The 15,567-nt window shown below is 43.5% G+C and overlaps 1 protein-coding gene across 1 annotated transcript in view; it reads left to right on the top strand.

The window, feature by feature from the left end:
* cstpp1 (centriolar satellite-associated tubulin polyglutamylase complex regulator 1) overlaps nucleotides 1-15,253 on the top strand; it is a 458,657-nt gene extending 443,404 nt beyond the window's left edge. The window contains exons 8-9 of the mRNA XM_068046902.1: nucleotides 10,698-10,761; nucleotides 14,947-15,253. Of these exons, the coding sequence (XP_067903003.1) occupies nucleotides 10,698-10,761; nucleotides 14,947-15,106 (224 nt within the window). The 3' untranslated portion in view covers nucleotides 15,107-15,253. The remainder of the gene's footprint in view (nucleotides 1-10,697; nucleotides 10,762-14,946) is intronic.
* Nucleotides 15,254-15,567: the final 314 nt, after the last annotated feature.

The following is a 15,567-nucleotide window of genomic DNA, read 5'->3' as shown; positions in this document are numbered from 1 at the left end:
TTCAATGGGCAGGATGTAAATCTAACAGAAAAGCCTTGAAAAGTGTACATTAGAAAAATGTTGTTCATACATTACTGGTTTAAAATAATGTATGTAGTAGACTAACGTTGAAGTCGTCACATATAGCTTGCACTGTTATCTCTGTCTCACATGCACACACAAAGATTTTTAGCTAACAAGACAGTCTGCAATATTCTCAGTACATGTTAACAATGTTTGATAATTTGTGAATTTACTTAAATAATGTAATTTCATAGAATCATAAAATGTTACAGAACAGAAGAAGGCCATTCAACTGACTCTGCCTGTGTTGGCTCTTTGATACAGCTTTCTAACTAGTGCCACTCCCCTGCTCTTTCTCCATACCTCTGCAGATTTCTCCCCTTCAAGTATATGTGCAATTCCCTTTTGAAAGTTATTATTGAATCTTCTTTCTCCACCCTTTCAGGCAGGGCATTCCAGGACACGACAACTTGCAGTGTAAAAAAAAAGTTTCCTCATATCGCCTCTGATTCTTTTGCCAATCATCTTAAATCTGTGTCTTCTGGTAATCAACCCTTCTGCCAATGGAAGCAGTTTCTCCTTATTTGCTCTATCAAAACCATTCATGATTTGAACACGTAAATCACCCCTTAGCCTTCTCTGCTCCAAGGAGAACAACCCCAGCTTCTTCAGTCTTTCCACATAACTGAAATCCCTAATTTCTCATACCAATCTAATAAATTTCTTGTGCACCCACCCTAAGGCCTTGACATCCTTTCTAAAGTGTAGTGCCCAGAATTGAACACAATGGGATGAATTTTATAGGGGCCTCGACATCGGGATCCGTGGCAGGGGTGGGTGGGTGGGGGGGGGGGGGGCATGAAGATAGCCCGGATGAGGCCCGCCATGGACCTCGACGCCGGCAGGGCCCATCCCGATCTTGATGGCGGCTGCGAGGCCTCGTGGTGGCCCTCCCGCCGTTCAGCGACAGGACCATCATTAAATATTCAAATTAATTTACTTACGTGCATTAATGACTTACCCATCGCCTCCAGAAGTGCCGTCGGGATCTTCATCCCAGCGGCCGGCACTACTGCGCCTTCGAATCCCCGTCCGGGGAATCAAGGGGTGCCACCTGTGGGGAGGGGGGAGGGGGTAGGTTTCTCAGTGTGGAGGGGGGGAGCGGCAAAAACAAATGCGATTGGTTGAGGGGATGGTGGGAAGGGGTTTTTTAAGGCTAAAGGAAAGAAAGATGGGGGGGTGCGGGTGGGTGGAAGTTCATGACAGAAACTTTACTTTTTTGGGGGGCAGAGGACAAATAATAAACAGATTATTCATTGGGGGTGGGAGAGGGAGTTGCAAGTGTCAATAAAACTTTATTTTAATTTATTGGAAATCCTGCCACTTTAAAACTTTTGCTGTAAGTGAAGGGCTGGAAGCCCTTTAAAAATGGCACCTGCGCAGTGACGCCGGACGGTTGTCGGCTAGCCCGCCCCCTCCACATCATCGGGGGTGCGGTTTGCCCCAGCCATGTTAATGAGGTGCTGTGTTTATGATTGCGGCAGCTCCACGGAGTCTGTTCTGATGATGCAACCTTCTACACCAGCACTTCCAATATGTCTTCCTTTTTTGCCCACCCAGAATTTCCCCCCACCATGGTTGACAGGGCCCTGTTTGACGTATTTCCCACGCTCCTTTTCCATGCAAGCACAGGAGATGCAATAGCTGCCCTTTTACCTCCTCTCTCCTCACAGTCCAAAGCCCCAAATAATCCTTCCAGGTGAAACAGCGGCTTACTTGTAATTCTTTCAATTTAGTATACTGTATTCGCTGCTCACAATGTGCTCTGCTGTACTTTGAGGAGACCAAACGCAGATTGGGTGACTGCTTTGCAGAACACCTCGGATCAGTCTACAAGCATGACCTGGAGCTTCCGGTGATCCGCCAGTTTAATTCTCCACCTTGCTCTCTTGCTGACCTCTCTGTCCTCAGCCTACTGAATTGTTCCAATGAAACTCAATGCAAGCTGGAAGAACAGCACCTCATCTTTCGATTAGGCACTTTACAGCCTTCTGGACTCAACACTGAGTTCAACAATTTCTGACTTAAAACTCTGCCCTCATTTTGTTTCCTTTTCTTTGTATGTTTCAGTCTTAATCTTGTTTTTCTGTTATTTTTGTTTGCCATTTAATTAAACTATGTTTCTCAGAAGATCAGGTGACTGTGACTTTGTCTGCTGTGAATTTCTAGATAGCTTTTCTACCACAACCTACAGAAATGGCACTTGCACAAAGATCTGTCAGTTTTTCTTTCACCACAGATATCTCACGCAGCAAGGTGATTGAAAACTGATGAATAATGCATTTGAAAGATTGCAATGCCATCTAGTGATAGAAACATAGGAACATAGAAGCAGGAGTCGGCCATTCAGCCCATCAAGCCTGCCCTGCCATTCATCAAGATCATGGCTGATCATCCACTTCAATACCTTTTTCCACACACTATCCTCATATCGCTTCATGTCATTGGTATTTAGAAATCTGTCAATCTCTGCTTTAAACATACTCAATGACTGAGTTTCCACAGCCCTCTGGGGTAGAGAATTCCAAAGATTCACAACCCTCTGAGTAAAGAAATTTCTCCTCATCTCGGTCCTAAGTGGCTTCCCCCATGTTTTGAATTTGTGTCCCTTGGTTCTAGACTCCCCAACCAGGGGAAACATCTTAGCTGCATCTACCCTGTCTATCCCTTTAAGTATTTTGTAGGATTCAATGAGATCATCTCTCATTCTTCGAAATTCTAGAGAATACAGGCCCAGTTTCCCCAATATCTCTTAATAGGACAGTCCCGCCATCCGAGGAACAAGTCAGGTGAACTTTGTTGCACTCCCTCTATGGCAATAATATCCTTCCTAAGAATAGAATAGAATAGAATAGAACTCAAGTCAATGCAAGGAAGCAAAACAAGTGCTTTTGGTAGGGCAATATCAACCATGTTTGCTTCTGTTGATAACTATTTGCACACACGTGTTATGAAGAGTTATGAAATGAGGAATAGATCAGGGCCAGCTATAAGGCTCCCAACAGTAGCCTGCCATCATTCATCTCCAAGGTGCTTGGAAATCAACTGAACCATACCCATCAGTGTCTTCAAGGAAGAAGGAGTAAAATAAAATCATTTTCTGCTTAAATTATTTAATTTAAAACCATGAAATGAATTTAAATGAGTGACTATCATATTTTACACTAATGCTTAATACAGCATTCAGTATAAATTTGACTAAAATTATGTTGTTTAGGTATGACTTTGCATAGGATCTTTTTATTGTAACCAAATGAGAACAATTGTTTATAACCATAACAAAGTAGACGAACTGATCGTGCACATTGAAGTAAATAAATATGATCTGATAGCCATTACGGAGACCTGGCTGCAGGACGACAGGGATTGGGTCCTGAATATTGAGGGGTATATGGCGTTCAAGAAGAATAGGAAGCTAGGTAAAGGTGGACGGGTAGCACTGTTAATCAAGGATGGCATTGGTGCAATAGTTAGAGATGACCTTGGTTCAGGAGATCAGGATGTAGAATCGGTTTGGGTGGAGGTGAGGAATAGTAGGGGAAAGAAGTCACTCGTGGGAATGGTCTACAGGCCCCCTAACAGTAACCATAACGTAGGACCAAGTATACAAGAATATATATTAGGTGCTTGGGAGAAAGGGACGGCAGTAATCATGGGTGAGTTTACCCTACATATAAAATGGAAAAATCAGATTGGTAACAGTAGCCTGGATGAGGCGTTCATAGAATGCTTTTGAGATAGTTTCTTAGAGAAGCACGTTCTGGAACCAACCAGAGAGCAGGTTATATTAGACTTGATATTGTGCAATGTGACAGGATTAATTAATGACTTCAGAGTAAAGACACCTCTAGGTAGCAGCGACCACAATATGATTGAATTTTACATCCAATTTGAAAGAGGGAAGAGTGAGTCTAAGACTAGTATTTTAAACTTAAATAGGGGCAACTATATGGGCATGAAAGCTGAGCTAGCTGAAGTGAATTGTCTTACTAGGCTAGGAGATAGATCAGTAGAGAAGCAGTGGCAGGTATTAAAGGGGATATATCAGAATACTCCGGATAAGTATATTCGTACTACAAAGAAAAATTCTAAGGGGAGGACCCACCATCCATGGTTAACTAAGAAGTTAAGGAAAGCATCAAACTTAAGGAAAAGGCATATAATTGCGCAAAGGTGAGTGGCAGGTCAGATGATTGGTCAGAATATAAAAAAAAGGCAAAGAATGTCTAAAAGCCTAATCAGGAGAAAGAAATTAAAAGCTTGCTAGAAATGGAAAAACGGACAGCAAGAGTTTCTACAGGTATTTAAAAAGGAAATGAGCAAGCAAAGTGAGTATTGGTCCTCTAAAGAATGAGAATGGGGAGTTAATAGTAGATAATAACGAAATCGCAAATGAAATGAACAAATATTTTGCTTCTGTCTTCACTATAGAGGATACAAAAAGCATTCCAGTAATAGCTGTAAATCAGGAGGTGGAAGGAAGAGAGGAACTTGGTGAAATTACAATCACCAGGGAAGCGGTACTGACCAAACTGATGGAGCTGCGGGCTGACAATTCATCCTAGATCTTAAAGAAGTGGCTAATGATGTAGTAGATGTGTTGGTGTTAATTTTTCAAAATTCACTAGATTTCTGGAAAGGTTCCATCAGACTGGAAAGTAGCAAATATAACCTGTTACGACCCGGTGAGAAAGGGGTCTAACGTTCCCTCTCAGCCTTCACCTGATCTTACCAGAACAGGGTTTTATTTTAAACACACCGTTTTTTTATAGCTCCCCCTTAGTGAATCCTTGTTCACTAATTTTAAATATAATGCAAAGAAACTAGCCAAACAGGTTGTCTTACATTTAAAGAATAAAGTTTGTGCTTTATTAAACTTAAACTCTAATTCGGTTAACTCCTACGGTTACGCAACTTGCCCACGCTATCATGCAAACGCGATACACATATGCAGATAGAGACAGAAAAGAGCAGAAGAAATAAAGTGCAAAAGCTTGAGGCAACATCTGAAGATTGTTTTAGTTACTGTTCTTCAAGCTCGCTGTAAAAGTCCTTGATTGTAGGTAGGTCTTGCTTTTCGTTGGGGCCCAGTATTCTTCTTAAACGGGGTAGGCGGTGGCATAGTGGTATTATCACTGGACTAGTAACCCATAGACCCAGGGTATTTCTCTGGGGACATGGGTTCGAATCCCATCACAGCAGAAGGTGGAATTTGAATTTAATTAATAAATCTGGAATTAAAAGCTAGTCTAATGATGGCCATGAAACCATTGTCGACTGTTGTAAAAACCCATCTGGTTCACTAATGTCCTTTAGGGAAGGAAATCTGCTGTCCTTACCTGGTCTGGCCTACATGTGACTCCAGACCCACAGCAATGTGGTTAACTCTTACATGCCCTCTGAAATGGCCTAGCAAGCCACTCAGTTGTACCTAACCGCTACTAAGTCAATAAAAAGGAATGAAACCGGACGGACCACCCGGCATCGACCTAGACACCGGAAACGACAACGGCAAACCCAGCCCTGTCAACCCTGCAAAGTCCTCCTTACTAACATCTGGGGGCTTGTGCCAAAGTTGAGAGAACTGTCCGACAGACTAGTCAAGCAACAGCCTGACATAGTCATTTTCACGGAATCATACCTTACAGATAATGTCCCAGACACTGCCATCACCATCCCCAGGTATGTCCTGTCCCACCGGCAGGACAGACCCAGCAGAGGTGGTGGCACAGTGGTATACAGTAGGGAGGGAGTTGCCCTGGAAGTCCTCAACATTGACTCCGGACCCCATGAAGTCTCATGGCATCAGGTCAAACATGGGCAAGGTAACCTCCTATTGATTACCACCTACCACCCTCCCTCAGCTGATGACTCAGTACTCCTCCATGTTGAACACCACTTGGAGGAAGCACTGAGGGTGGCAAGGGCACAAAATGTACTCTGGGTGGGGGACTTCAATATCCATCACCAAGAGTGGCTCGGTAGCACCACTACTGACCGAGCTGGCCGAGTCCTAAAGGACATAGCTGCTAGACTGGGTCTGCGGCAGGCGGTGGGGGAACCAACAAGAGGGAAAAATATACTTGACCTCATCCTCACCAATCTGCCTGCTGCAGATGCTTCTGTCCATGACTGTATTGGTAGGAGTGACCACCGCACAGTCCTTGTGGAGACGAAGTCCCGCCTTCACATTGAGGATACTGTCCGTCGTGTTGTGTGGCACTATCACTGCGCTAAATGGGATAGATTTCAAACAGATCTAGCAATGCAAAACTGGGCATCCATGAGGCGCTGTGGGCCATCAGCAGCAGCAGAATTGTACTCAAACACAATCTGTAACCTCATGGCCTGGCATATCCCCCACTACCCCATTACCATCAAGCCAGGAGACCAACCCTTGTTCAATGAAGAGTGCAGGAGGGCATGCCAGGAGCAGCACCAGGCATACCTCAGAATGAGGTGTCAACCTGGTGAAGCTACAACCCAGGACTACTTGCATGCCAAACTGCGTAAGCAGCATGCGATAGACAGAGCTAAGCGATCCCATAACCAACGGATCAGATCGAAGCTCTGCAGTCCTGCCACATCCAGCCGCGAATGGTGGTGGACAATTAAACAACTAACTGGAGGAGGTGGCTCCACAAATATCCCCATCTTCAATGATGGGGGAGCCCAGCACATCAGTGCGAAAGATAAGGCTGAAGCATTTGCAACAATCTTCAGCTAGAAATGCCGAGTTGATGATCCATCTCGGCTTCCTCCTGAAGTCCCCAGCATCACAGATGCCAGACTTCAGCCAATTCGATTCACTCCGCATGATATCAAGAAACGACTGAAGGCACTGGATACTGCAAAAGCTATGGGCTCTGACAATATTCCGGCATTAGTACTGAAGACCTGTGCTCCAGAACTTGCCGCGCCCCTAGCCAAGCTGTTCCAGTACAGCTACAACACTGGCATCTACCCTGTAATGTGGAAGATTGCCCAGGTATGTCCTGTACACAAAAAGCAGGACAGGTCCAACCCGGCCAATTACCGCCCCATCAGCCTACTCTCAATCATCAATAAAGTGATGGAAGGTGTCATCAACAGTGCCATCAAGTGGCACTTGCTTAGCAATAACCTGCTCAGTGATGCTCAGTTTGGGTTCCGCCAAGGCCACTCAGCTCCTGACTTCATTACAGCCTTGGTTCAAACATGGACAAAAGAGCTGAACTCAAGAGGTGAGGTGAGAGTGACTGCCCTTGACATCAAGGCAGCATTTGACCGAGTATGGCATCAAGGAGCCCTCGCAAAACTGAGGTCAATGGGAATCAAGGGGAAAACCCTCCGCTGGCTGGAGTCATACCAAGCGTAAAGGAAGATGGTTGTGGTTGTTGGAGGTCAATCATCTGAGCTCCAGGACATCACTGCAGGAGTTCCTCAGGGTAGTGTTCTGGGCCCAACCATCTTCAGCTGCTTCATCAATTACCTTCCTTCAATCATAAGGTCAGAAGTGGGGATGTTCGCTGATGATTGCACAATGTTCAGCACCATTCGTGACTCCTCAGGTACTGAAGCAGTCCGTGTAGAAATGCAGCAAGACCTGGACAATATACAGGCTTTTTCTGATAAGTGGCAAGTAACATTCGCTTCACACAAGTGCCAGGCAATGAGCATCTCCAACAAGAGAGAATCTAACCATCTCCCCTTGACATTCAATGGCACTACCATTGCTGAATCCCCCACTATCAACATCCTAGGGGCTACCATTGACCAGAAACTGAACTGGAGTAGCCATATAAATACCGTGGCTACAAGAGCAGGTCAGATGCTAGGAATCTGAGGCGAGTAACTCACCTCCTGACTCCCCAAAGTCTGTCCACCATCTACAAGGCACAAGTCAGGAGTGTGATGGAATACTCTCCACTTGCCTGGATGGGTGCAGCTCCAACAACACTCAAGAAGCTCGACACAATCCAGGACAACGCAGCCCACTTGATTGGCACCCCATCCACAAACATTCACTCCCTCCACCACCGACGCACAGTGGCAACAGTGTGCACCATCTACAAGATGCACTGCAGCAATGCACCAAGGCTACTCAGACAGCACCTTCCAAACCTGCGACCTCTACCAACTAGAAGGACAAGGGCAGCAGATGCATGGGAACACCACCACCTGCAAGTTCCCCTCCAAGTCACAAACCATCCTGACTTGGAACTATTCCTTCACTGTCGCTGGGACAAAATCCTGGAACTCCCTTCCTAACAGCACTGTGGGTGTACCTACCCCAAATGGACTGCAGCGGTTCAAGAAGGCAGCTCACCACCACCTTCTCAAGGGCATTTAGGGATGGGCAATAAATGCTGGCCTGGCCAGCATCGCCCACATCCCATGAATGAATAAAAAAAAAACCTTGTTCAATGTAGGAGACTTTTCTCTCTTGAAGTTCATGTGTCCTCAATGGGTCAAGAGGCTTGTGAGAAAGAGAAGGGAGCAGACAGGAGAGATCTTTTCACTCCAGGAGCAAACAGTCTTTTTCAGTTCATGCTCTTTGTACAAATCAGAAAAACCCAGGTTGCCAAGCAGGTTAGTCATGTGAGCAGCTGGTCTGACCATGTCTGTGGATTCTCTTGTCTTAGCCGACCCTAGAATTTCTCTTTTTACACTCAAAGTCCATTGTGAGTTAAATTGGAGCAGGGAATAGTCCTATTGTCTCTCCAGGCACTATCTGTTAGTATGCAAATGTTTTTTCCAGCCAAGGCTGATCTGTTTAACAAGATATTTCCCCGCTCCAGCAACAGTTTAAAATCAATGTTCCATATGACAAAATTAATATGCGTCATTCTTGGCAGGTGGGGTCTGCATGATTAACCCCTCTATTCAAGAAAGGGGGGAGGCAGAAAACAGGTAACTATAGGCCAGTTAGCTTGACCTCTGTCATGTGGAAGGTGTTAGAATCAATCATTAAGAAGGCTATAGCTGGGAACTTAGAAAAACCCAAGGAAATTGGGAATAGTCAGCATGGTTTTATGAAAGGGAAATCATGTTTAACCAATTTATTGGAGTTTTTTGAATGAGTAACATGTGCCGTGGATAAAGGGGAGCCCATTGACGTACCTTACTTGGATTTCCAGAAGGCATTTGACAAGGTGCCGCATAAAAGGTTATTGCACAAAGTAGAAGCTCATGGTGTAGTGGGTAACATATTAGCATGGATAGAAGATTGGCTGGCTGGCAGAAAACAGAGAGTATGCATAAATGGGTCCTTTTCTGATTGGCAGGATGTGATGAGTGGAGTCCTGCAGGGGTCTATGCTCGGGTCTCAACTTTCTACAATTTATATCAATGACTTAGATGAGGGGAACGGTGGCATGGTAGCTAAATTTGTAGATGACACAAAGATAGGTAGGAAAGTATGTTGTGAAGAGAACATAAGGAGCTTACAGACCGATATAGATAGGTTGAGTGAGTGGGCAAAAATCTGGCAGATGGAGTATAATGTGGAAAAATGTGAAGTTGTTCACTTTGGCAGGAAGAATAAAAAGCAGAATATTACTTAAATGGAGAACGACTGCAGAACTCGGAGGTTCAGAAGGAGGTGTTCTAGTGCATGAGTCACAAAAAGTTAGCATACGGGTACATCAAGTAATAAAGAAGGCTAATGGAATGCTATCCTTTATTACAAGCAGAATAGAAAATAAAAGTAAGGTTGTTATGCTTCAGTTATACAGGGCATTGGTGAGATCATATCTCGAATATTGTGTGCAGTTTTGGTCTGTTTATTTAAGGAAGGATGTGAATGCATTGGAGGCGGTTCAGAGGAGGTTTACCAGATTGATACGTGGAATGAGTGGGTTGTCTTATGAGGAAAGGTTGGACAGACTGGGCTTGTTTTCACTGGAGTTTGGAAGAGTGAGGGGAGACTTGATTGAAGTATATAAGATCCTGAATGGTCTTGACAAGTTGGATGTGGAAAGGATGTTTCCTCTTGTGGGTGAGTCCAGAACTGGGGGGCACTGTTTTAAAATTAGGGGTTGCCCTTTTAGGACAGAGTTGAGGAGAATTTTTTTGTCTCAGATGTTTGTGCAACTTTGGAACTCTCTGCCTCAGAAGGTGGAAGCGGGGATATTGAATAATTTTAAGGCAGGGGTAGATAGATTCTTGTTAGGCAAGGGAATCAAAGTTTATCAGGGGTAGATGGGAGTGTGAAATTCGGGACACACAGCTCAGTCATGACCTTATTGAATGGCTGAGCAGGCTAGAGGGGCCGAATGGCCTACTTCTGCTCCTAAATCATATGTTCGTGTGCAACCAGATAGCACCCTTAGTCTGCTAAGATGCTTTTAGTCTGTAATGCTGTTTTAGGGTGGATTATTTGAACAGTGATTCAGGAAACAGGAGGCTGCACTGCACGTGGAATTAAAATCCTACTTCTCCTTAAAGCTGTTTTTGTCAGAGATTTAATTTCAGTGTAATATTGTTGACAGACAGATCTGTTAATTGGTATTTGCTACAAATGTATTAATACAATTTTTTTCATTTATTGTAAAGAAAAATTTTTTAAAAACATTTATAATGATTTTAGTCTTTCCTAACTTTAGAATTTTTTGAGATCATAGTATCTAAAATTATGCTTTTTTTGTTTACAGGAATTTTGCCCAGTAAGGCAGAACTTCTCATAGATTCGGACATGGACCGAGAGCTGGAGAAAGTGTACGTGAAAGAATAACTGCATACTAAATGCTTGCAATTTTATAATTCTAGCTTTCTGGCTGATTAACACTGAGTTCCTTTTCACCTTGGAATGTGATTTTCCAGGAAGCATACATACCAGGATCGATTTTCTTCCTCACCCCTGACCCAATATAAATTTAGTGGTACACCTTTCACACATGCCCAAGTTGACCATGTTTTCCAGGTTCATCTAATTACTTTGCATTCAGTGAGTGCTGGGCCAATCTATTGTCTTGGATTTGGTGCTTGTACCATTAGGCGCAGTAAGTTGTGTGCTGCAGGCCTGCAGGTTCTAAGATCTCCACCCCCGCTTCCCAAATTTTACTTTTTGATACTATTTTAGCATGGTTATGTTTGAAGTATCTCGTGCAGCTTTTTAAATTTGACTATCTTGAAATAAACTTTTAGTTCTTCTAGCAAGTCAATCAACAATCATTCATTTACCTCAACTCCACACATGCAAAATTTCAAAGCCTATCAAGAACTGACTTATTTTTAAGCAAATAAGCAAAAATTAGACTTAGAACATTACAGCGCAGTACAGGCCCTTCGGCCCTCGATGTTGCGCCGACCTGTGAAACCATCTGACCTACACTATTCCATTTTCATCCATATGTCTATCCAATGACCACTTAAATGCCCTTAAATTCATTTAGAAATGTAGAGTTGTGCTCTACATAGATGGAACTTTGTTGTTCATGCTGAAAATATTGCTAGATCTTAGTCTTGGCTAAGTTGTAGCTCTCTCCCCTTTGTGTTAGAAGGTCATGAGTTCAAGCCCCACTCCAGGAATCTAGTTGAGTATATAATCTAGTTTTTTTATTCATTCATGGGATGTGGGTATCGCAGGCTAGGCCAGCATTTGTTGCCCATCCCTAATTACCCTTGAGAAGGTGGTGGTGAGTTGCATTCTTGAACGGCTGCTGTCTATGTGAGGTAGGTATACCCACAGTGCTGTTAGGAAGGGAGTTCCAGGATTTTGTCCCAGCTGCACTGAAGGAACGGCGATATAGTTCCAAGTCAGGATGGTGTGTGACTTGGAGGGGAACTTGCAGGTGGTGGTGGTCCCTTGCAGCTGCTGCCCTTGTCCTTCTGGGTGGTAGAGGTCACAGGTTTGGAAGGTGCTGTCTGAATAGCCTTGGTGCGTTGCTGCTGTGCATCTTGCAGATGGTACACACTGCTGCCACTGTGCGTTGGGGGTGGAGGGAGTGAATGTTTGTGGCTGGAGTGCCAATCAAGCGGGCTGCTTTGTCCTGAATGGTGTCAAGCTTCTTGAGTGTTGTTGGAGTTGCACCCATCCAGGCAAGTGGAAAGTATTCCATCACACTCCTGACTTGTGCCTTGTAGACGGTGGACAAGCTTTGGAGAATCAGGAGGTGAGTTATTCACCGCAAGTGTCCTAGCCTCTGCCCTCCTCTTGTAGCCATGGTATTTATATGGCTACTCCAGTTCAATTTCTGGTCAATGGTAATCCACAGGATGTTGATAGTGGGGAATTCAGCGATTGTAATGCCATTGAATGTCAAGGGGAGATGGTTAGATTCTCTCTTGTTGGAGATGCTCATTGCCTGGCACTTGTGTGGCGCGAATGTTACTTGTGACTTCTCAGTCCAAGCCTGGATATTGTCCAGGTCTTGCTGCATTTCTGCACGGACTGCTTCAGTATCTGAGGAGTTGTGAATGGTGCTGAACATCAGCGAACATCCCCACTTCTGACCTTGTGACTGAAGGAAGGTCATTGATGAAGCAGCTAAAGATGGTTGGGCCTGGGACACTACCCTGAGGAACTCCTGCAGTGATGTCCTGGAGCTGAGATGATTGACCTCCAACAACCACAACCATCTTCCTTTGTGCTAGGTATGACTCCAACCAATGGAGAGTTTTCCTCCTGATTCCCATTGACTGCAGCTTTGCTAGGGCTCCTTGATGCCATACTCGGTCAAATGCTGCCTTGATGTCAACGGCAGTCACTCTCACCTCAACTCTTGAGTTCAGCTCTTTTGTCCATGTTTGAACAAAGGCTGTAATGAGGTCAGGAGCTGAGTGGCCCTGGTGGAACCCAAACTCAGCGTCACTGAGCAGGTTATTGCTCGGCATGGGACGCTTGATAGCACTGTCACCAACACCTTCCATCACTTTACTGATGATTGAAAGTAGACTGATGGGGTAGTAATTGGCTGGGTTGGATTTGTGCCTCTTTTTGTGTACAGGATATACCTGGGCAATTTTCCACATTGTTGGGTAGATGGCAGTGCTATAGCTGTACTGGAACAGCTTGGCTAGGGGCGCGGCAAGTTCTGGAGCACAGGTCTTCAGTACCAGTGCTGGAATGTTGTTAGGGCCCATAGCCTTTGCAGTATCCAGTGCCTTCAGTTGTTTCTTGATATCACGTGTAGTGAATTGAATTGGCTGAAAACTGGCATCTGTGATGCTGGGGACTTCAGGAGGAGGCAAAGATGGATTATCCACTCGGCACTTCTGGTTGAAGATTGTTGCAAATGCTTCAGCCTTATCTTTCGCACTGATGTGCTGGGCTCCCCCATCATTGAGTTGTCATGTCAGAGGACTACTGTACTGTTAGTGATGCCATAGTTCAGATGAGATGTTAAATTGAGGCCCCATTTGCCCTCTCAGGCGAATGTGAATGATCTTATGGCACCATTTGAAAAAGAGCAGGGAAGTTCTTCTGGTGTCTTAACCAGCATTTAAATTGTAACTTCCCATTGCCCAAACCTCTCCCACCACCCGTGCACCCCGCCGCCCCCCCCCCCCCCCACCCCCACCATCTTGCTTTTGAGGGTTAAAATTACCTCCTCTGACTGAAAATGCCTATTTTTTGTGATGAACCCATTTTCAGCTGCTTTAATAAAATTGCACCAGGTTACCATTCTTAATTATGTTAAGGTATATTTTTTAAGGCAAAATTTCCCTTGAGAAGAATTACATTCAAAACACTGCCTAATTGCACTGGCTCATGGAAGATTTCACATTCAGAAATATGCAAATAACTTTGAAGAGAAATGTATGCAAAAAAAATTCGTAAAACTAGTGCAATTTGCACCCAATTTACCAATTTCACCTAAAGTGGTAACTTTAGGCTATGATTTCACTCTGGACAATGCACAGACCCTTTTTCTTTTGTGTAAGATATGCTAAAAATACATGATTGTTTCATGATTTGAAGTTAAATTTGAAGTAGTCAGTAGCACAATGATTCCCTTTACAGTTCTGGGATTTCGGTTCACATTCCGCTCAATCGGATTAGCTGTAGGTTCACTTTTGAGAGGCTGGGATAAGGCCATATTGTTGCTGCAGAGTACTAGGAACTTTGCTGTGCAAGTGACTACATCATATCTAACCTGGGAGTGCTTGATACTGATATTCATTCATTGTCTAGATGAGCACAGAAATATTACAAGTTCAAGTGAGAATTTTTGGGTGTATTCTTTGAAGAAACAAGTATACTACAACCACCTTTATTTTTAGTGCTAGCTAAGTTTCATGTTTTTAAATATTACTTTTTGTCCATTAATTTGGTTTAATTTTCACAAAAATCTGCAGCTTTATTATGCTTTTGCTGCTGGTAGTGTGGTTACTACTCCCACCAGCAGGAACACAGTGGCACTGCAGCCCTCATTTTAATTCGTCTCCTTTCCCTGAACTACATCCTAATATCAATGTCATTCTGCGTCTGGAATATGCCTAAATGATAATAAGAATCAGTTTAACAGATTTTCATATTCTTTACCACAGATGGTTTAAAAAAATGAAATATAAAACTTGGGAAGAAAATGTTACAGTTGCAATTACAGTTGCCTGTAATTGCCTGCATATTGAAACCTCCAGGAGAAATCTGATAGTGATTTCGGTATCTGTTGTTCACTTTGTTAAATCTACAAGAGAACAGTATAACATGGAGTTTGTGCTTTTTTTAAATCCCAAAAATTGCTGGATTTTAATCATTTTCTATGAAAGAGATTTAATTATCTAATCTTATGATCCAAGTTTGGTGTCAAACTACTCCTTCAACTTTTCATGGTTTTGTTTAGTTCATAACATAGTTTAGTCCTGTGTAGAAACAGAGATCAATGAAAATACCTTTAACAGGATATGACTGACATTTTATTGCAAATGTTTAATCTCTATGTTTATGTCTGTTGGTAGAATTGAACACATACTCAGTAATCTAACCTCCAGTACTGCTACACTCACAGCGAAGGAACCAACCAGAAAAGTCAGTCATCGCAAGACTCTCGCTCAACGCAAGAAAGTGGACGTTGAGAGTGATGGCTCAACTGAAGAAACTGATTCTTCTGAAAATTAACTCCCCATCTTTGTTTGCTGCTATTGATATTATGTTGCATTATAGAATAGCTGCCTTCAGTTTCAGGTCCTGCCTAACCTGCTGAGTATTTCCATCATTTTCTGTTTTGTACTTTCAGTTTTCCTTTATTAAAATGTTTGAAGAATCTGCCTATGTGTTGAGGGTATCATAGTAGGTCAGTGCACCATCTTTTCACGATTAAAATCTCGGTTTGAGCCCAAATGGGATTGATGGGATGAAAATTGTCTATTTCTGCCACTTTTATTTCACTGATTTTGGTTGTTTCAGCCCAGTTCTTATTGGGGGTGCAAATGCATAACAAAAATTGCCCAAATTAAAGATTATGTAGCAGTCTAACTCAGTGGACCCTTCAGGTTGGCTTGTTCGGGAACTTGAAAGACTGTACTGATACAGTGGGGTGGAGGTGGGGGAATATTAGGCTAAAGTAAATGAGTTAAGGG

Source organism: Heterodontus francisci, chromosome 14 (assembly GCF_036365525.1).
Source record: "Heterodontus francisci isolate sHetFra1 chromosome 14, sHetFra1.hap1, whole genome shotgun sequence".
Classification (NCBI taxonomy): domain Eukaryota; kingdom Metazoa; phylum Chordata; class Chondrichthyes; order Heterodontiformes; family Heterodontidae; genus Heterodontus; species Heterodontus francisci.
Note: the sequence above shows the minus strand (reverse complement) of the source record. Positions and strands in the feature narration are given on the sequence as shown.